General features: G+C 36.6%; 1 protein-coding gene across 2 annotated transcripts in view; it reads right to left on the bottom strand.

Moving 5' to 3' along the window:
- The window catches only part of Gsk3b (glycogen synthase kinase 3 beta), a 164,051-nt gene extending 143,348 nt beyond the window's left edge, over positions 1 to 20,703 (bottom strand). For both annotated transcript variants that reach the window (XM_046458003.2, XM_046458002.2), the window contains exon 1: positions 20,050 to 20,703. In XM_046458003.2, the coding sequence (XP_046313959.1) occupies positions 20,050 to 20,137 (88 nt within the window). In that variant the 5' untranslated portion in view covers positions 20,138 to 20,703. The remainder of the gene's footprint in view (positions 1 to 20,049) is intronic.
- Positions 20,704 to 22,109: the final 1,406 nt, after the last annotated feature.

The following is a 22,109-nucleotide window of genomic DNA, read 5'->3' on the forward strand; positions in this document are numbered from 1 at the left end:
CATGATGGCACAGGGCTATAATTCCAGGTGCTAAGGAGGCTAAGGCAGGAGGAACACAAGTTTGAGGTCAGCCTCAACAAGTTAGAGAAACCCTGTCTCAAAGTAAAATTTAAAAAGGGCTAGGCAAGTAGCTCAATGGTAGAGCACTTGCCTACTACATGTGAGGCCCTCAGTTTGAACACTAATACCAACAACAAAAAAAGTTATTTTTAGCAACAAATACTCAGTCTGTAGTTTCTAAATACTATTTCCCATTTTAATTCTTCTTAAGGAATCAGAACTCCTTAGAGAAATAAATGGTTCCAAATCCAAGGCAGATCATGCCTAAGATGAGTCTGGAACATCTTACCACACTATATTTTACCATACTGAAAAAACAGGGTAATCAAAGAGTACTAAGGTTATATGAAAGGGCACAAGAGTCAATATGATGGGGCTCCCACTAGCAAAAATGGGACAATTTGAGAATTAAAAAGAATATAACAGATTAAAACATATGTTTTCAAAACCACAAGTTCATACAGAAACTTAAAAAACTCACTGGCCACATCTCTGAAATGCTATGAAAACATTCTGCTTTTCCTCAGGATAATCTTATAGTTGGTAAGATAAACTTATTTATAGAAAAACTCCAACTACTAAACACAAAATATCACATTGGCAACCTCTAATGAAATAACAATCTGGATTGGAGTCAACACACTTTTCCTATAAACAGCCAGAAAGTAAATAGCAGGCTTTGCAGGTCACAAAGTTGTCTCAGCTACTACTCTGACACTGTATCCCAAAAGTAGCTACAGACTATATGTACACTAACAAGTACAGCTACATCCTAGTAAAAATTTATTTACAAAATAAGGAATGGACCAGATTTGGCCAATGATTATAGTTTGCCGAAACCTTGATCTAGATAATGATCATTAATGATGATTAAAACCATCACATGAATGGGAACCTTATAATGGATAGCGGATGGGCTAGTAAGTATAAACCCACTAAGGTAGTGCTGCCCTTTGCCCTGATTGGAGCACCCAGCAGTATGATGTACATGATTGGCAAATTTCAAATCTGGGGCAGGCAAAAGGAAAGGGCTATAATTAAAATGGCTACAATTGGATCCAATTAATGCTGAATACTGTATCTTAAAAATGGACCACCAGATTTTCTAGTTGGCACAGTAAGTGCCCTAAATTTTTTTGTTTGTTTTTAATGTGAGGTATATATTCAAAGTAGAACAGATGCTTGTGTAGTCAGACTTTTTAAACTGTACATGTATGTATATATTTTAAACTGTTTTCAGGCTAGTGTGTTTCCAGTGGCAGTTGTGTTACATTGACTCTTAGGTATTAAATGTTTAATCAAATGTTTAAATATGAGGAATGCACCAAAATACTATGGGATGTGAGAATCTTTTTCTCCACTTGGGATGTCTATAATCCTATTCAGTTGATTGAAGTTGTTTGACATGCCCTCCAAAATTTTGTTTAACTTTCTATGACATTCAGAACCACTAACACTATTAATTGTGAATTGAGGCACATGGAATATAGTATGCTTTTTTTCTTTATTTGCTATTCCTTTTCAATTCTGAGGAAATAGAAGAGAGTTTTATCCCCTCTTTGAAAATTTTATTCACTCTAATTTTTTATTTCTTGCTTTGAAATAGCCAAGATACTTAGGAGCTCTAAGAAAATCAAACAGTTTTCACAGCTTGAGGCAGAGATTATCGCGGGAAACTTTCTCATGAAGTAAAATACTCTTTGTCCTTGCCCAGGACATTTTTAAAGGAGCAGCTTGCAGTAAATACCTCACTGCTTTGTCATTAACTAGGTGAGGGAGGGAAAAATGAATCACATTCCTTCTTTCTTGTTTACTGTCTTCTTTCTTTTCCATCTCTCTTGTCCCTTTCCCTTCTATTAGGCTTTCTACGGGTGTTGAATTTGGCCTGTGAAATGGAGTAATTTTCATTCTACTTTGTTAGGAACCTGGTACAACCAAAAATTTTTTCCATTTAGGATTTTTATTTTTAAATTACTTATAAACTATTAAGAAACTTTCAAAAAAATAAAACTAGACAGAATAGTATAATGAACCATCATGTATTTATTACCAATTTCTATAATTAGATATAATCAGCCTTGTTTCATATACTCTCACATGTACTCCCAAATATTTTAAAAGTAAATTTCAGTGGCTGGGGATGTGGCTCAAATGGTAGCGCGCTCGCCCAGCATGCATGGGGCACTGGGTTCGATACTCAGCACCACATAAAAAATAATAAAGATATTGTGTTCACCTAAAACTAGAAATAAATATTTTTTTTAAAAAAGTAAATTTCAGATTTCATGATTTTTTCCCAGGACATTTTATTATATATTTAAAAGATAAGGGGGCTGGGGTTGTGGCTCAGTGGCAGAGCACTTGCCTAGCACGTGTAAGGCACTGGGTTATATCCTCAGCACTGCACATAAATATGTAAAATAAAGGTCCATCCATAACTTTAAAAAATTTAATTAATAAATAAATAAATAATAAAAGATAAGAATGCATAAAACAAATGAACAAATTCAATTATAGGGCTGCAGAACCAAATAATTCTGTGTACAGATCTAGGAAGAAAATCTATTCTCAAGCTTTAGAGAGAAGTTCTTCTTTGGTTGGTCGGGCCATTCCAGGGTTATAGGAAAACAGGATGGGAAGTGTGCAAGAAATCATGAGTAACTGGGATTGAGCACATGGGGATCTGGGTATGTAAGAAATCCCCAATAAGAATATTGAGCAAGGGTGAGGGGGTTGAATATACAAGGGGCAACACAGTTACAGGAAGCTACCAAAAATAGGGAATAAAAATTCTAAGCCTAGGGAAAAGGAAGATAAATAAATCCCATATATATAAGTCTTCTTTAACCCTAGAACTTCTTCCTGAGGACTCTGGACTCCCACCTTCTTTAATATTTTGTTCTGATTAGTCTTGTTTTGTGTAACTAGAGTTTCTAGCTCTGTTTTTCTTTCTATTGTCTGGCCAAGTAGTTATTCAAGGGTTAACTCTCAAATACACTAGAAAAAGAAAGAAATCTTCTCCTTTGAAGAGTCCTAAGCAGGAAAAATAAATGGTAATACGGTGGGAATAAATCTGCCCCATGGAGGATGAGTGGCCACTTGAACCTTTGATTTCAGCATCCACCATGGCTGATACACTCTAGTCCTAATGTTTCCACTGCACAGTCCCTTTCCATGTCTGGGTCATGCTCTATATCTGTGACAGGCTCTATTTTAATTTCTAAAGGATCAATATACATTGGTAAGAGTGAAGATGTCTTTGAAATTACTAACCTACACGTTTTTCTAGGTAGCCAGCCAATTAAGAAAAGATTAGTTTCTATAAAATGTTTGAAGTGCAATGTCTGTTGCTTTTAAGGATTTTTCTTTGGCAGGAATAACTGATTTAAAGTATTAACTATACTTGTCTGATACCTTCGTTTTAATGGGTAACTGAAGTTAAAAATGGTTAAATTAGATTTAATATAAGTGAGATAAACACTTATGAATGTTAGACAAGATATCTAATTTAATTTATATAGCTAAAATATCATCAACTGCTAAGTTTAAATTTAAGTGTTCCTGACTTCTGAAATTCCGTAAGGCAACATATATTTGGGTCTATTAAATATGTTTTGATAAGTCGGTAAATGGAAAAAGTTTTAGGGTTGCTTTGCTTCTCGGCCTAAACTAAAAGCAAGGTTACTGAATGTAAACTTTTAATAGACGTTTTTCTATATACAGGGAATAGAAAAGTTTCAGCTTTGCTTGGGTTCTCTTTTTTATTTTGGGCTGTGGAGTAGAGGGGGTAGTAGGGATTGAACTCAGGGGCACTGGACCACTGAGCCACATCCCCAGCCCTATTTTGTATGTTATTTAGAGACAGGGTCTCACTGAGTTGATTAGCACCTCACTTTTGCTGAGACTGGCTATGAACTTGCGATCCTCCTGCCTCAGTCTCCCCAGTGGGTGTGCACCACCACACCTGGATCAGCTTTCTTTTGATTATCTTGTTAAAAAAGAGTAATAGTCTAAATTCAGAAATTTCATAAATTTGTGTAATTTCAGAATGTAAATTCAAAAGTCAACAACTGGAAGAAGGGAGATATAAAAAGTTATAGGTATGAAAATAATGTATGTTTCTGGATGAGAAAGTATTTTGTATGATAAAGTAATTTTCTGTGCTAAAGTTGAAATAGAGAGAACAAAACTAAGGATATAAACAATTTGTAGAATGTCTAAGGAAGTTGCAGTGCAATGATACAATAAAATGTTCTCCAAATCATGCAATTTATAAGCCAAACTTTTCTATTAGCAAAGTACCTTAAAAACCTTGGGACTTGGGTTATGGATAGCACAATGGCAAAGCATTGGCTTAGCACGAACAAAACCATGGATTTGATCCCTCGAATTGAAGGGAAAAAATACAAAAATATTTCCTAAAAAGAAAAATATTTGACTATAAAAATGATATATTACAATCTGGTCTCTATGCTTAAGTTTCAAAGTTTAAAATTTTTGGTTTAATTTTTATCATTCATCATTTTTTTAAATAACAACGAAACAGAAAAGATCTTCATGTACAAGAATAATACAAGCAACAATAAAAAATATTAACACCAGTGACCACAGGAAATAATAAAGATGGATGTGGGTGAAGTGTAATACTTCTTTTTTTTTCCTTAAATCAAGACCTGCTATGTTAGTTAGCCTCCATTTTTGCACAATCATTCAGATACCCTTAGGAGAATTTAGTAGGTAAGCTCTCCAGCCTAAATTACCTGGGTTGGAACCTAGGCTCTGCCACCTGTTGGTACAAAACTTTGGCAAAAGTTACCTAACCTTTGTAAGCCCCTGGTTCCTCAGTTAAAAATAATAAATCCGGCTCAAAACTCACTCTGCAATATTGATTTCAACTGTACTTCCTTTTTTTTCCCTTAGTTAAAACCAAATCTAATTCTTATTTTAAGAACCTTCTTCCATCTCTTCTAGCCACTGTTTAATTGATAAACTGATCAATTTTTAAAAGAAAGTTATCTGCTGTTAAAATTTTTATTGTAGTGGACTGGAGCTATGGCTCAGCGGTAGCACACTTTCCTGACATGTGTGAGGCACTGGGTTCGAGTCTCAGCACCACATATAAATAAATAAAATAAAGGTCTATCAACAACTGAAAACAAAAAAAAAAATTAAATAATTTATTGTAAAAGAAGAAAACAATTTAAACTTTACGTGTATATGACAACTATATTCTGCTTAGTAAGTAACATGACAACATAAGCTCCTAAGCTTTACCCTAAAAACCCTTAATTCATCAAATTTCAATAAGCCTCAGTTTCCTCACTTATAAATTATATTTGTCTTATAGGATTGTGGTAAAGATTAAATAAGAATTATATTGCTTAGAACAGTGCAATGATACAATAAGTATTAAAAAGAAGTCTGGAGAGCCTGGATTTGAGATCTGGACTTATTCTCTAGTAGCTAGAAAAGTCTAAATAAACCCACTAAAATGTATTTATCACAGTTTCTTCATCCATTGAATAGGATAATATTGTCTCAAGTAAGTCATTTGAAAGTTAAACAACAGTGCTTGGCACACAGTAAACACTCAAAGAGTAGCTAAATCTCATGGACTCTAGCATTAAGATCTGGCCACCATCAAAAGCATCTAAGGAAAGTCAATACCCAGCATAACTACAAATTTTTCTAGTTTCTTTCCCACCCTCACTCTTTGGTCCACAACAGCATCTTTCATCTCTTCCCTACATTTTAGAAAATGCACAGGCTTTATGGGATAAATAAAAAACAACAAAAAGATATGCTGTATTTTTTTTTAATTGGACATAAAGTAAACTACATTTTAAAAACTACTCCTAAATTAAAACTGAACATGAAGCCGGGCCTCGTGCACACCTGTAATCCCAGCAGCTTGGGAGGCTGAGACAGGAGGATCCCGAGTTCAAAGCCAGCCTCAGCAGATGCAAGGTGCTAAGCAACTCAGTGAGACCCTGTCTCTAAATAAAATACAAAATAGGCCTGGGAATGTGGCTCAGTGGTCGAATCCCCCTAAGTTCAATCCCCAGTACCCCTCACAAAAAATGAACATGAACAAAGTATACATAACAATTTATATTAATAATATATTCAAGGCAATGAAGTCAGTCAGTCTCCTGCCTCTGGGGATCTTTCTTTCTAAGGACCCCAGGAACTGACCCACTTACTCCCACTCTACAAGTCAAGACAAACATACCATCCCTTTGTTTCTTACTAAGTTCTCATTCTCCATTGTAGAAAGAAATGTAAAACTAGAAATATTTTCTCTATGCTCTCAAAGTGCACAGCCAGTCTTTAATTTTTCTAGAAACTGACAGGCAATATATTTAGATAGACTGATTGATTTCTTAAGGTCTCTAAAGTTTCTTTGTAAAAGTTATTCCTGATGTTCAACTGAATTTAAACAGAACTATATCTAGCTCTTTAGTAACTCCTCTTGGTTAGAGGACATAGCAGGGGCTGGGGCTGTAGCTCAGGGGCAGAGCGCTTGCCTAGAATGTGTGAGACATTAGGTTCAATCCTTAGCACCACATAAAAATGAATAAATAAAATAAAGGCATTCTGTCCATACACAACTGCAAAACATTTTTTTAAAAAAGTACACAGCAAATATTTCCTACTTACACAGAAAACAAATCTCTTCCTTGCTTAAGAATTACACCTTAGACCAGCCAAACATCTCAACAGTACAAAATCAGTCAGAGACAGGATATCATGCTGATCAGAAGAACTTATTTCTCAAAACCAAATATGGACAGCCATATTTTATTGCTATTTAAAAAATTACATTATTCAGCAACATAATTGATAGTTTATTAATATATCATCCTCTGAGAATGCTCTAGAATTGACATATTAATATGCACTAGCATATCAAAGAAATATTACATTAAATACCCAAAAATAGGTCCTATAAAGAGTTTTCATAGCTCCTCAATACTACAATCACACACCTAAGTATATCCATGAAAAAAAGGGATCATTCATATTTAAATACTGTTTACTATCTTCTCTCTATTCTTATACAAAACAAACTACTTGATGAAAAGTAATCTATCAGATTTCATTGTTCTAAATCTCTTTTCTAGCCTCACCCACTCCAAATAAAACTCTGGAAGGCTTGTACACCTACAGTGGGTGTACAATGTGCAATGTTTCAAAGCTACTATGCTTACCAACCAGTGCACTTGAGTTCTTTCGATCATTCACCCATCCATCCACAGTTCAGAGTCACTCTGTGCTCAGCACATAGTAAAAGAGAAGGGTCTATATATCTCTTTCCCTTCCCTACTATTTCTTTCCATTTAAATAAAAATCCACATTTGACTTTATCAACTAATTTCTCTTATCAAAACTTAAATGTTCCTAGAAACAGCAGTGATAGTTTGATGACTGGATAATTCCTCACCATATCACTACTATTCCATAGTATCAAAACAAACCACCTTCAATTCATATATGTATTAAGCAACCCAATATTGAAAGCATTATGCTCCATGTTGCAGAAATATAAAGGTGAATAAAATACTTTTATGCCATGTTGGAATTTATGATCTCCCAGAGACAGATAAGTTAACAAGAATATAAGGCAGACTATAAGAAGGATCATAGAGAATTCTACAGTAGTTACATGCAAGTGAATTCATGCCTCATGGTATGGCATGGATGATTATATGCTTGGGGTGCTTTTGAGACTCTGAAAGCTGAGGAGGTGTTTGAAAGATCAAGGAAAAGAGCAAATGACAAAAAAAAAGTACCAATAAAATTTCATTGGGGCTAGGACAATCATGTTAATGATAGTATCTAACAAGCACTTATTTTAATAGCTGTGCTGAAAAAATATGGAGAAAAATTATTACCCCCTATAGCAAACAGCTTTCTGAAGACCATAAAAGTCTCTTAACCTTTTTCAATGACATAAAGTTCCAAAATAAATGGAAAACATGACTAAAAACAAATAAATGATGCAAATCAATTAAATGTTTTTAACCCATACACATCTTTTTATTACTTGAAAATAACACAATATCTGACCAAACAGGTTGAAAACAATAAAATAATTTCTGAACAAAATGTTAAACCTGTACTGTCCAATACAATAAACACTAGCAACATGTGGCTACTGAACACTTGAACGGTGGTTACTCAAAATAGGTATGTTAAGTGTGAAGTATTAGTTTATGAAGATTTAGTAACCAGAAAAAGAAAGTAAAAGAATAATTTTTATATTGATTATATGTTGAAATATTTTTGGATATAAAAGGTTAAAGTATATTTCACCTATGTCTTTTTACTTTTTCTAATGTGACACAGAAAATTTAAAACTGCATGTGACTCATATTTGTAGCTTATATAATTCTGAATAGCTCTTGCTAATCAATTCCTCAATATCAATATTTTTCAGATTTCTTTTTTGGGGTGGGGGGATGTACTAGGGATTGAACTCAAGGGCACTTAACCAGTAAGCCACATCCCCTTCCCTATTTTGAATTTTATTTAGAGAGAGGGTCTCACTGAATTGCTTAGCACCTTGCCATTGCTGAGGCTGGCTTTGAACACACAATCCTCCTGCCTCAGCCTCCCCAGCCTCTGAGCTCACAGGTGTGCACAGCACCCAGCTTTCAGATTTCTTTACTTGCTTCATGCTGTTGTTTAATGTTAGAATGGCAATCAGTTGATGATAACAATACAAAATAACCTCAAACATCTGTTTCTCAATGTCTAGAAACTGCAAAGGTAGAGACACCTGCCAAAAAAAGTATATACCCTTTCTAACTATCCTTTGAGAGCAAATATGGAAAAAACAATGAATTAACAACTTTCCAGACATATTTAGCAAACAGTATTTTAGGCACAGTTGGCTGAAATTGTGAGATTACATTAAAGGGCTGGAGTTGTGTGGCTCAGTGGTACAGCGCTCGCCTCGCACGTGTCAGACCCTGGGTTCAATCCTCAGCACCACATAAAAATAAATAAGTGAAATAAAGGTATTGTATCCAACTACAATTTAAAAATAAATATTAAAAAAATGCAAAAACTTTTAAAAAAAAGAACTATTCAAAGATATAGGATGTGGAAAATAGGAAAGTCAATCTGAAAAAGAATGAAAAAAGTCAGAGGATGACAACTGTTCAACAGTTTCTGGAGAATAATCAGGTCAGATATTAGCATAGAAGGATGACTCTAATGAAAAAGAATATCCAAAGAAAAGGGAAAGGGGAAGAAGGTAGCAACCCAGGTACATTTGTGGGGGTAAAAAAAAATGACAACATGTCACTGTAAACAGTACAAGGAAAAGAAAATGGCAACAGCAAAGTCCAAAAAAAATCTTAAAACAAAGGAAATGTGATCATGGCTTTGGAAAGGACTTCATTCTTCCTTAACATGTTAAAAATAGAATTACCCTATGACCCAGCAATTCCACTCCTAGGTACACACTCAGAAAATTGGAAAATATATGTCTATGCCAAAACTTGTTCATAAATGTTCACAGCAGCAATTATTCATTCTAGCCAAAAACCAAAAACAATTCTAATGCTTATCAACCGATGAATGGATAAATAAATTGTGGTATTTAAAAAAAAAATATTATTCAGCATTAAAAATGAGGTATTAATATAGGTTACAATACGAAACAACCTTGAAGACATTATGCTAAGTAAAAGAAGATAGTCATACAAGGGAATGTATTATGTAAATCCATTTATATTGAATGTCTAGAATAGGTATCTAAAAGATTAGTGGTTGCCTAAAGCTGGAGCAAAGAAGATAGAGAATGACTACTATTGGACATATGAGTTTCTTTTTGGATAATAAACGTACACTAAAATTAGATTGTGGTGATAGGTACACAACTCTGTGAATGTACTCCAAACTACTAAAACTTAGTGGTTTTTTTGGTCCCAGGGATTGAATCTAGGAGCGCTATATCACAAGCCATATCACTAGCCCTTTTTAGTTTTTTGAGACAGGGTCTCACAAAGTTGCTTAGGGTCTCTCTAAGTTGCTGAGTCTGGCTCTGAATTTGAGATCCTCCTGCCTTGGCCTTCTGAGCGGCTGCAATTACAGGTGTGCACCACCATGCTCAACATAAAATGTGTATCTTAAAAGGGGAAATTTTAACAGTATGAATTCTCTGAATAAAGTTATTTTGAAAAGGAAAAGTGATCATTGTACACTGTTTCTGCTAAGACTACTATTCAGTGCCTAAGTAATAAGAATAACTTAAATAATAGTGTAACTAAAATAGTGGCATAATTATATTAGCATAATAGCAAAAGGGAGATGGACATGGCAATAAATGATATCTACAATAATTAGAAGATAAAAAATAATATCTTAATTTTAAGAAATAGATTTAAGGCATGCTAATTAAAAGTGAAAAAAACTCCTACTAAAGGAAAAAGCTGTCATAGTTAAGGTTGCATCTAAGAAGTATGACTGGGGTAGATGCTTAGTTTCCATTATAAGCCTTTCTGTACTATCTGATTTCTTTAAATCACATTATGTACTATTTTATAAAAAATAAATAAACTTTTTAAAACTGGGCACAGTGGCACACACCTGTAATGCCAACAGCTTGGGAGGCTGAGGCAGGAGGACTACAAGTTCAAAGCCAGCCTCAGCAACTTAGCCAGGCTCTGGACAATTCGTAAGACCCTTTCTCAAAATAAAATATTTTAAAAAGGGCTCAGGATGTGGCTTAGTTGTTCAGTGCCTCTGAGCTTACTCCCTAGTACCAAAAATATAATAATAATAGTAGTAATATTTTTAAAAGAGAGATGCTAGGGATGTAGTTCAGTGACAGAACACTTTCCCTAGTTTCCTTACCAGTACCATAAAAAAATAATTATTATTTTAGAAGACTAAGGAACACTTGATTTAGGAGAATGAAACCATGCGCTCTTCAAGAGGTAAAAGGTACAGGCTTCATGGACACTGATGCACTCTGCGCCTCTGATCTCTCAAGAGAACAGGTTTTCTTATCTAAGATGTTAGAAAAATGGAAAGTCAAAGGAAAAAAATAAATGATCCTTTGCCTTTTTCTCTACCAAGAAATAAACATCTGTTTCTGGGAGAAAAAAAAAAAACAGACAATATCTCTTGGCATTATAGATAAACAAACTTACAGTAAGAAATATTTTAAAAATGATACTAAGAATTCACTGCTTAAAACTATTAGCATCTTACCTCTAACTACCAAGAGAGGAGCACTCTCTCTCATCTTTGCACTTATTCCCCATCTAACTCACATTCGGAGAAATAAAGGTTTAGTAATCTAGGAAGACAAATAGCAATTTTCTAGAGTAATTGGTATAACTTTTGTCTTAATTCTAACACTCTTCTGCTAGAGCCACTGTCATTTTAGGTACATATACACAAAATGGAAGCCCACTGTAAAAATTATTTATCTAAACAGATAAAGAATACCACCAGGCACAGTGACACATACCCATAATCCAGGCACCTCAAGAGGCTAAGGCAGGAGGATCTAGAGTTCAAAGCCAGCCTCAGAAAAAGTGAGGCACTAAGCAACTCAGTGAGACCCTGTCTCTAAGTAAAATACAATAGTATTTGCTTGGTAACAAAGTGGCCATGAGTTCAATCCCCAGTACCAAAAAATATCAAGACATATGGAATGTAGAGGGTGAAAGCTCTGAAATACCAAGAGGTCACTATAATACTATCATCCTGATGCCAGGCCTAACTACAACACTTCCAATTTTTCAAGTGCTGCCTCCACAAACTCAGAAGTCTAACATTAGCAATTTGTTACATTCATAAAGAAAGTGGTTTAACTAATTAAAAAGAATTAACTGAGTTCATTGAATAAGAAAAAGTAGAGGATATCACACTTAAAAGATAGGTTAGCCTTCCTTGTTAAGAAATCTCAAACTCCTAACCTTTTTAATTATATCAGCCAATTAAGCCCCTAAGAATTTCTCAGACCTACAAAGGAAAAATACTTCACCATGATCTTTTTTCTCTAGCAAAACAATTAACATACCTACCTTTTCAAATCTCACTACACAAGCCAGAAATCTATCTGGCAAATGTACTCTCTAAAAAGCTATTCATAATTCATAAGAAAGCTTAAATGACTCCATGCAGTGCCTAAGCATTCAACAAACAGAAGGTACAGACAGGTAAAATTCGAAACTGTAATTCCATACATACACCAAGGAGAAAAAAAATAAGAAAATAAGCTTTAAAACAGATATTCTGTTGTTGAGTATTAAATGTAGATGGACAATGGAAGGAATAGTTGGAAACATACCCTTGGCTAGCATACTAAAGACTTTAGTACCTTTGTCCATATCACTGAAATCCAACTAGAGGTTGGCCAATCAGACAGAGATGACCCAGTTCTCTTCCTCATCACTTCAGTGACCAACAAATTAGAAGATGTTTGATGTGAGAAGTTACTGCAGAAACCCAGCTCTCCAGAAGAGACTTTCCTGCCTCCTGCCCCTTTAAAAGAGAGTTCAATTAGTATAATTTAACCTTCTCTAGCTGAACACTTTGAACAATTGTCAGAGTGATTTCTCCTGGAGCTGTTTGAGCTTATACTAAGTAATCTCAATATGCATATTTTCTTGAATTTTCTGTCTATTCTTTTCAGTAGGTGTAATGTTTAACATCAGTATCCATCCATTCCTTTCTAATGTGTGGTTTTAAGAAACCAGACAACTAAATCAATTAGAATTGTGTTAAGCAATAATCAAGAACTGTTTAAAAAAAAAAAAAAAACCAAAGTCTCGAAGACCAATCCATAAGCAAAGTGTACATTCTATTTGTTGGCAGATTCAAGCTGCTCAGACTTTTTAGTTTACTTTTTGATTGTTAACTATCAACCAATTTCCAAAAAGATGAGGTTCCAAATAATCCAATTTCATATTGATCTGTAACTGTTATTCTTGGGGCAGGAGATAGAGGAAGGAGCTCCATATTTCTGACACTAGCAAATGCCCAACATATACTTTGAATAATTGGTTGAATATACAATCAAAAAATTTTCCTTTAAGTTTGGCATCAATGTTAAAAGGGAGAGGTAAAGACAATTATAAACCATAGGAAGAGAGACAAAGAATAATCCTTCATAATGACTAACTTTTAGAAACACACTCTAATATTACCTGAGGATATAAATATATCAGAGTTTACTTATAATCTGTCAGTACTGACCAATAAAAAACAGTGTTCTGACTAGACATTAAACAAACAAATAAACAAATATTACTTTTCTTCTGTGCTGGTCTAAGCCCTAAAATTTTCATTTTTAATGTTTGTCTTAAGTTTTCCCTGATATTTTTAAATAATTGATTTTTCCAATATAACTTTAAATCGATAAATACTGTATCTGCTAACAGGCATGCCTGGAAATGAAAGTCTTTTACAGTCATTTCTAAATTATCATTGAAAGACTATACTAAAAGCAAAAGCACTTTAACTTATCTCTGGAATCCAGGTGTTAAAATAATAGCAATCCATTCTCTACAACATATACAAAAAAAGAGCAAGGGCTCAGGAATCAGAATATCTGAATTTAAATCCGGGCTGAGCAACTTTCTGGCCAAGTAATCTCTGACTAGTTGCTTCATTTCTCTTCATTTTATTTACCTCATCTATAAAGTGGGGATAATAATATTAGCTACTGCATAGAGTTGACATAATGATTAAAATGAGGTTTTGCATATAAAGAGTTTGGCAGATTGCCTGGTACTTAGTGAACACTCAACAGGTATACCACATTAATCATATTATTATTATTGGCCAATTTCTATTAAAATAACCTATTTATTTTTAACTTCCCAAGCCAAGAACTGTGCCATGACACAATGACAATGAAAAAATAAGAATATTAGTGTTTTATCAAAACATTATCTTTTATCAAAGTTTCTAATATTCATTCCTACTTATCTACTACCTTTCTGGCTTTAGAACATGCTTATTCAATGTTAGCCCATAAATTCATTTGAATCATTTAATCATCTAAAATACAAAATTTTAGAAAAATTTCTCCTTCTTCAACAATGTTTACTTCTTATTACTATATAATTGGAAAGGACAATTGAGAAATTAACAACTCCAGACCATATTAATACGGGAACATAATAAAGGTCAGTTTTGTACCACTACTGATCATGGTACCCTGGAAACAGAAGGAAAACTGGTTTGACAAAATTCATTCAGGAAAAAAAAAATCATCAAAATCCTAAGAAAACTATTGAACACAAAAACATAAGATTTAACCACTCACAAAATTATAATCCGCCAACCTCTAAAACACAAGATGAGAAGGGAAACTGCAAACTCGGAGACCAAATCTACAAAGTTGTGCCTTTGCATCTTGTACAAGACCAAATATATTACAGACCCAAGTATATTCTGGAATAAATTACTACATGTCCAGTACCTGCTAAGTATTATTCTCTTAAAAACTAGAAAAACTCTTAATAAAAGTTTACAGGCTGGTAGAGTGCTTACATCACATGCACAAGGCCCCACATTCAATCCCCAGCACCAAAAAAAAAAAAAAAAAAGTTTAATGCTGGGAAACTTTTCAGAACACAATTAAATTATTCTTTAGTTCCACTGTCAGTTTTTCCTTGCTTTTCTATTATCCCCACATTTATATAAACATACATTTCTACATTACATTCAACAAATTTCAAAGGCAGTTTATGACTAAAGAAGACTGATATAATCAAAGATGGGAACAAAGACTGCAGCCTCTACTTCGAAATCTATTAACCATGAAAATTCTTGAAATTATGCAAAATTCCCCTTCTACCATTACCACCACAACCAATCCAAAAAAAAATCAGCTAGAAAATGATGCTAAATTTCACAAACAAAAATCATACCCTGTGGTAAGTATGTTCTTGATAGAACATCATCCAGGGAACCGAGTTAGTCCTGTTAGTACCAGCGCATACTTTGTCACACCTATGTGCTGTGCCCCTCTACTCTTTATTTTAGGGTGGAATATCACAAGAGGTACTACAGTCTCATATCCTGCCCATCCCCATCTCTCTCTCATAACCCCTTGAAGTCTTATTAAGAAGACACTGCTGGGTGCAGTGGTATATACCTGTAATCCCAGCAGCTCAGGAGCCTGAAACAGGAGGATTCCAAGTTCAAGCCAACCTCAGCAATTTAGTGAGGCCCTAAACAACTTAGGGAGACACTGTCTCAAAATACATACATACATACATACATAAATGTATGTCTAGGGATGCAGCTTAGTAGTTAAGCACCCCTGGGTTCACTCCCAGTGCCAATAAATAAATAAACAACAGACAGACTCATTTTGGCCAGGGTCAGCGCCTGCACATTTCTCACCTTTCTCTGCATAAAGCTCACACAAAATACAACTTACCCTGTCTCAAAATCTGCTGCTGGTACTTATGAAAACTTGGGCTTTCCCAGTTTTCTGTTTATCCAAAACAGCAACTCACACCTACAACTCAAATCCAATAGGGAGGACAGAGAGAACAGGGTTACAAATATAGTCTTGACTTGCCAGTAAAATGAAAAAATGTTGCCTCATTTTCTAAATGCAGTTTCTAATCAGCCATAAGTTGGTTTATGAATCTCTGGGTTACTTTGAAGTTTCTTCCTAGTGCCTGTGCCTTAGTATTATCTCACAATTAGCAAGCATTATATAGATGCATGCAACAAGAATGCATGCAATTCTTATATGAATATCTTAAGTGTTTTTAAAACTCTAAGGTAAGTCTAGTTGGGAAAGGAATGAAAATAAGGTTCTGGCTTTCAGTTTCACATATGAGCAATGTTTTCTAAATTAACATAGAAAAAACAAGAAATTGGCTAATTTCTAATAAACAAATTTTAGGTATCACAATTTTAATCTAGGAATAGAGAGACACTATGTTTGTACCCCTCTTTGCTTTTATCACCACATAACTTAATACTGCAGAATAATACATAACTAACCATTAATTATTCTCTTTGCTAATAAAAATTTTTATTAGAAAAAGTTATTTATAGGGAAATACAGTAAACAATATTCATTGACCTATTTTTCTCTTTCCGAACCTTAAGTTTAAGCATCAAACCTAGGCAATAAGCTAATTTTGTCCAACAGTATACTAAAAGCATTTATTGCTGGACTCTGGTGCATGCCTATAATCCCAGCTACTGAGGCAGCTGAGGCAGGAGAATCACAAGTTCAAGGCCAGCATGGGCAACTTAGGGAGGCCGTTGTCTGAAAATAAAAAGAGCTGGGGATATAGCTCAGTAGTAGATTTAATCTCCAGTACCAGAAAATAAAAGATTAAAGAAAAGTTTGAGCTGAGCACTGCAGCTCAAGCCTATAATCCCAGAGACTTGGGAGGTTGAAGCAGGAGGACCAAAAGTTCAACGAAGCCAGTCTCAGCAACTTTAGAGTTCAGAGAAAGCCTATCTCAAAATAAAAAGGACTGTTGTAGCTCACTACTGAAGTACCCCTGGGTTCAGTTCCCAATGCGGGGTGAAAGAGAATATTACTAAAATTGCATGGTCAGTTCTTACTTTCTCAATTTTGGGTAAAATATCATGTGATCCTAAAGAAGAAATTGTGTAGACAGATGTGTGCTATTTAATAACACATAAGCCTGAATTGAAAGAAGAAATGTTGATTTCATCAAAAGGTAAAAAATACCTATTATCAAATAGACTTAATTTCTGCTGAAGTCTTCACAAAGTGAAGACTCTTAGTAGTAGTATTATCATTATTTTAAATGCAAAGTTTACCTAAGTATTTATTTATGAAAAACAAGTTTAACCACGTACCAAAAATTACATTAAAGCCTATGAAATACCTAAATATGTTTAAGTCACAGCATCAAAGTATTTTCACTGTCCTCAAATAAATTACCATGGAACTATTACAACTAGGTTTCAACTGTGAGTCTATACTAAAATTTTTTTAAGTGTTAATCAAAAGTATTTAAACCCAAATCTTTAGTTTACTGTTCCCAAAGATAAATTTGACATTTTTAGGTGTAAATTAGAAAGTATGTAATTAATGGATTGGAATTTAAATACCATTGTCAGAGACAAGCTGCTACCTGCTGAATTTCAAGGAAAATTACTTACTGTATATGAAATTTTTAAAAGTGAATTCATCTACCCTCTCTCTCAGCACTTTCTCAATTTTCCTATTACAATTAACAATACAACTCAGCAGTCAAGTCTTCCAGACTAATAACCTCAGAATTTATTTTTAACTCCTGACTCCTTCACAAGTACTCCCCTCCGTCCAATCCAAAGTCCTGCTGGTTTCTTCATTCATACTGTCTCTGAATCTGTTCCTTTCATCCATTTTCACATTTTAATTTATACCCTCATGATTCACAATATTCCTTACTATTTCCCTAAAAGGGTCGTAATGTCTCTACATGCAAATCCATCAACTCAACCTCCCAAATCACCTTCCAGTATCTGTTTAATAATCTATAGTAAAATCCAGATCTCTCTTGAAACTCAACCAAACTTTTACAGGCCCCTTTTCCTCTCTGCTAACCTTCCCATATTTCTCAAATTTCATCTCTTCTTATTTTCCTATTTAGGCCCTTTAAATCAGATTTATCACCTTGCTTGTTGCCTCTCATACAAAACTCACCATCTCTGTGCTGAACATGCCTCCCACCTAGAGTCCTTCATACTTCTCCAACAGTTCAAGTTACAGCCTTCTTTAACACCTAAAAGCACACCTCCACAGAAGTCTTCCTTCTCCAACCATTCTCTCATCCCTTTATTCTTTGTCCTTCTGAACACATTTCAATTTGTATTTTATAATCTTGCAGTTATCATACTGTTGTTTTCACATTTTTTTCCCTTTACCATTAAATAAGCTTTTGAGGTCAAGTACTATAATTTCTTATGTAGCTCTTTTGTAGTGAACACAAGTTTCCTTGAATACTACTAGTACCCTAACATATGTTCAATAATTCCTATTTCTTCTAAATGTTCCTAAAGTAAAGGTTGACTATGCCCTTTAATTATTCATAGTCACCAAGTTTTTATTTTTGCCCTTTATAAATTGCAAGTTGATGAAATATCTTAATCTACAAATTTAAGAGTTACATCTATATGAAGAACTAAGGAGTCATTTTTCAAAGAAAATCCTGGAAATAAAATGAAAAGTCCCAAAATTTAACATTGTAATTTAGCATTACACATCTCTGAACTAAACATAATAAATGAATTACCTAAAATTTTTGAGTGATTTTTAAACTCTAGTACAAAGATGTAAAACATACAAACACTCCAGTACCACAGAGGCTCTTAAGCAGCTATTATAAGATTTGCTTCATCACAGATGAAAATTACACCAGAATTTTAAATAATTATTTTCAAATGACCCCATGAAGTGCTTAGAAAGCATGATCCTTCCTTGAAAGATGCAAAATCAGCTTCCCTCTTCACATACCCTGCGTTCTCTACTAGCTAGTCACCAAGAGAAAAAAAAACAACTTTCAAAAATAACCTCCCATCAGCTATTGGACTATGTTTTAGTCAAGTTCCAAAAGCCAACATGAACTGAAATCTTGAGTTCAATTAAAACTGATCATTTTATGTTGCATTAAGTATATAATCAATGTCACCTAACAGCATACACATTCGGGTTTTGATTTTTAATCTTAGCTGGAGGCAACAAAATAGTTTATCTTTCCCTTCATCTAGCCCCTTTCTCAGGGGATAAGAAACAATATAGATATGTTTGTCAAATTCTGCAAGTATGTTTAAATAGCTGTCATTAAATACCATACAAACATCTCCACAAATAGATACAGTGACATAGGATACTTTGTATACCAAACACTTGAATAACTGATTTTCAGTACAAATCCAGGGCAAGAGTACAGTCTAGCAAGAACCCTAACACAGCCCAGATAGCCCTATTATTTACAGGATGACAGTCTTCTGCAACAGCTATGATGGAAAGAATTAAATCCATATTCTTAAGAGTTAAATCCACAGTTTTAACTAAATATGAGGGGAGTTAATCAACAGTATTTTAAATAGTCCTAAAAAGGAATCCATTGTACTCCAGAACATTTAACAAGTAACGTATGCAAAGGCACCTCAAAATTCAACTTAAATCACAATGAGTCAGTGACAATTATTATTTAACTCAGTTTTGGCACTAACAATACAAACCTCAATCAAAACTTGGACCCACTTCCAAGTTATCTTTTGATTAAACAAATTATATGGTGGCAGACTGGTAATGTCAAAACAGGAAGGTTAGGAGATAACACACTAAACCATTTATCCAATTGGAAACAATGAGATGCAAATGCTGCTCGATATTTATCGTCTCCCACCCGACCCTACTAAAGGGAGGGCTGAAGGCTCGCCTCCAAACACGAATGCCAGTTACTGAGCAAGTCCATCTCCAGATTAAGAACAAATAATTTGTGTATCACTCAGGCAAAGAAGAAATGTTAGGAGGCTGGGACATTTAATGTCTATTTAAGTATACAAAACTATGATAACCCCTGAAACCTGAACTATCTAAAACATCCTCCCTCGTTCCGGAAGACACACGCTCCGAAAATGTACATAATGGTTTATGGATCAAGTCTTCCTCATTATTCAAAAGCATGAACAAGTAAAAACTTCCATGGCTATTTTAACGTGGAAACAGTCAAGCAACCTGACAAAGCTGACTACCAAAACCAAGGAAAGTATAAGAAATAAGTTCCAAATCGAATCATCCAAATAAAAATCATATTCTCTCAATTCAAGGTTAGTGAGACCAGGGAGGAGGTATGGGAGGAGAAAGGAGTGAGCTGCCTCATCTTTGACTGAAGACGGGTTTTGCCCTTTTCCATTACTCTGATTGATCTGGAGGTCTAATATTTTAACATCCTGCTATTTCGAGGTTTCTTATTTTAAGGGTGAAGTAGAGTAGAGGTGTAAAATAAAATCGATACTCACTGCTAACTTTCATGCTGCCAAAGGCTGAAGGCTGCTGCACTGGCTTGCAGCTCTCCGCAAAGGAGGTGGTTCTGGGCCGCCCTGACATGATCTCTCTTCCCGAATCACCTTTTCCTTCCTTCCTCCTTTTCTTCCTTTTGTTTTATGTTAGGGTGTTAGGTTAATGATAAATGCAGCATTAAGTTCTCTCACAAGAAAAAGAAAAGAAAAAGAAAAAGACTTCGTTCTCCAGGCTTTTCACTTTTTTGTATAGCTATTTAAAAAAAAAAAAACGAGCGATGTATTTCTCCTTCAAGACAGATCGGTACGGATATTGAACATATAGATAATCTGGGGCTGGAATGGGGGGATTACAATTCTTTCACCTCCCTTTCCTGAGAGAGGAGGATGGGGTGGGGGAAATCCTTTAAAAATATATATCACGTGAAACGGGAGCAAATACTTGATTGAAAATAAGTACTTTGAATATTATATTTTCCTCGGGGATTTTTTTCCGAGTCAATGAAGAAGGGAAGCGGCGGAAGGATCACGAGTCTCACGCTTGAAGAGAGGGGGATGGGAGGAAGGGGTGGCTCCGAGATGCGACGGGAAACGCTGCGGCTCCGGCAGCGGCGGGATCCAGCGGGCTGGCGGCAGGGGCCCGGCGACCAGGAGGGCGGCGGAGTCTCGAGTCAGTCAGAGGCGGGCGGTGGCGGCGGCTCCTCTCCTCATTGCGCCAGGAGCAGCTGCAGGCGGCGGCTGGATCCAGCGGCCATGGCGGCGGCGATAGCGGAGGCAGCTCCCTTCAGACCCCAGGCAGCGGCTCCTCGACTGCTCCCCATACGCCGGGGACATGGGAACCCGGCAACCGCTTCCGTCCCTCGGGGCCCCCTCCCCCGTCCACGGCACCGGTGCGGCCGCCCTCCGCCCCTCGCCTCTGATCGGTGCTTGCTCAGGAAGTGTCTGCGCTTTGCCCCGAGCCCGGAGCCCTGTCAGCGGCTGCGGGGCCAGGTCCTCTTCGCTTCCTTCCTTCCTTCCTTTGTCACTCGGCCCGGGCGGCGGCGGCAGCGGCAGCAGCACAAACCAGCATTCGCCCGGGTCGGGGGCAGCTCTGTGTGAGGAGCGCCGTCTGCGCAGCCGCCTAGCGTTTCCCCGCTCCCCCTCCCCCTTCCTACTCGTCCTCCGCCTCCTTCCTCCCCCACCCAGCCTTACACCACCCAAAGCCCGGCCGCCCGCGTAACAGGCGTCTGGGAATAGCCGACCGAGTCCGCGCCCGCCCACTTCGGCTGGGAAGCCGAAACCCAAAGCGGAGCCAATCACCAACGTCTCTCGTTTGCGGCTCGTTCCGGAAAAAGCCGATCTGTCTGAGAAGCCAATTAGAAAGTGTCGCTGGGAAACCACGCCTAATGAACGGAAAATGCCGAAGGCAGCCGAACGGAAAGAAAGTGGATTCGCCTTGTTCTGTGGCTGGCTGGACGAGAAATTCGACTATAGCAAAAGTGGCCAATCAGAGTTGCCGGCCTTCAGGAAAAAGCATGAAGAGTTAAGGACCGTGAAACCCGGAGTCGCGGGTGAAACTGCATGGCTGGGCGCCGCGGCCGCCTCGCAATTGGCTGGAAAACTCCACTGGGAGTGTACCTTTCTCATTGATTGGTGAAAGGAAGAGGGCTTCCGAAGACATTTAGCCAGTCAGAACTTCTCCTCCCTCGTCAAGGGGGGAGAAGAAGAAAGCAAAGAGAGGACGTCTATAAAGCGCCGTCTCATTGGCCTGACGCTTTGGAGATGAAGTCGGGGCAGAAGGGAGGAGGAGTGAGGCCGAAACCCCCAGCTGCGGCCAATCGGCACTTACTGCCGTGCAATCGCAAGACCTAGCTGTAGTATGATTGGCTTCCGGCCTTCGGCGGCGGTCCCTGGAGCAGGGAGAAGCTCGCCCGGGTCGTGGCGGACGGTCTGACGGGCTTGCCTGCGGCTGCTCCCAACCTGTCCGGAAACCGCAGATGGGGCACCGGGGCTCTTTGCACAGCCCAGCCGAAACTGCTGCGGTCAGTTTGAAGGGCATGGAGCACTCAAGCGAGCAGAGA

Source organism: Marmota monax, unplaced genomic scaffold, assembly GCF_021218885.2.
Source record: "Marmota monax isolate L192 unplaced genomic scaffold, Marmota_monax_Labrador192_F-V1.1 WCK01_AAM20220418_F8-fsc00052, whole genome shotgun sequence".
Classification (NCBI taxonomy): domain Eukaryota; kingdom Metazoa; phylum Chordata; class Mammalia; order Rodentia; family Sciuridae; genus Marmota; species Marmota monax.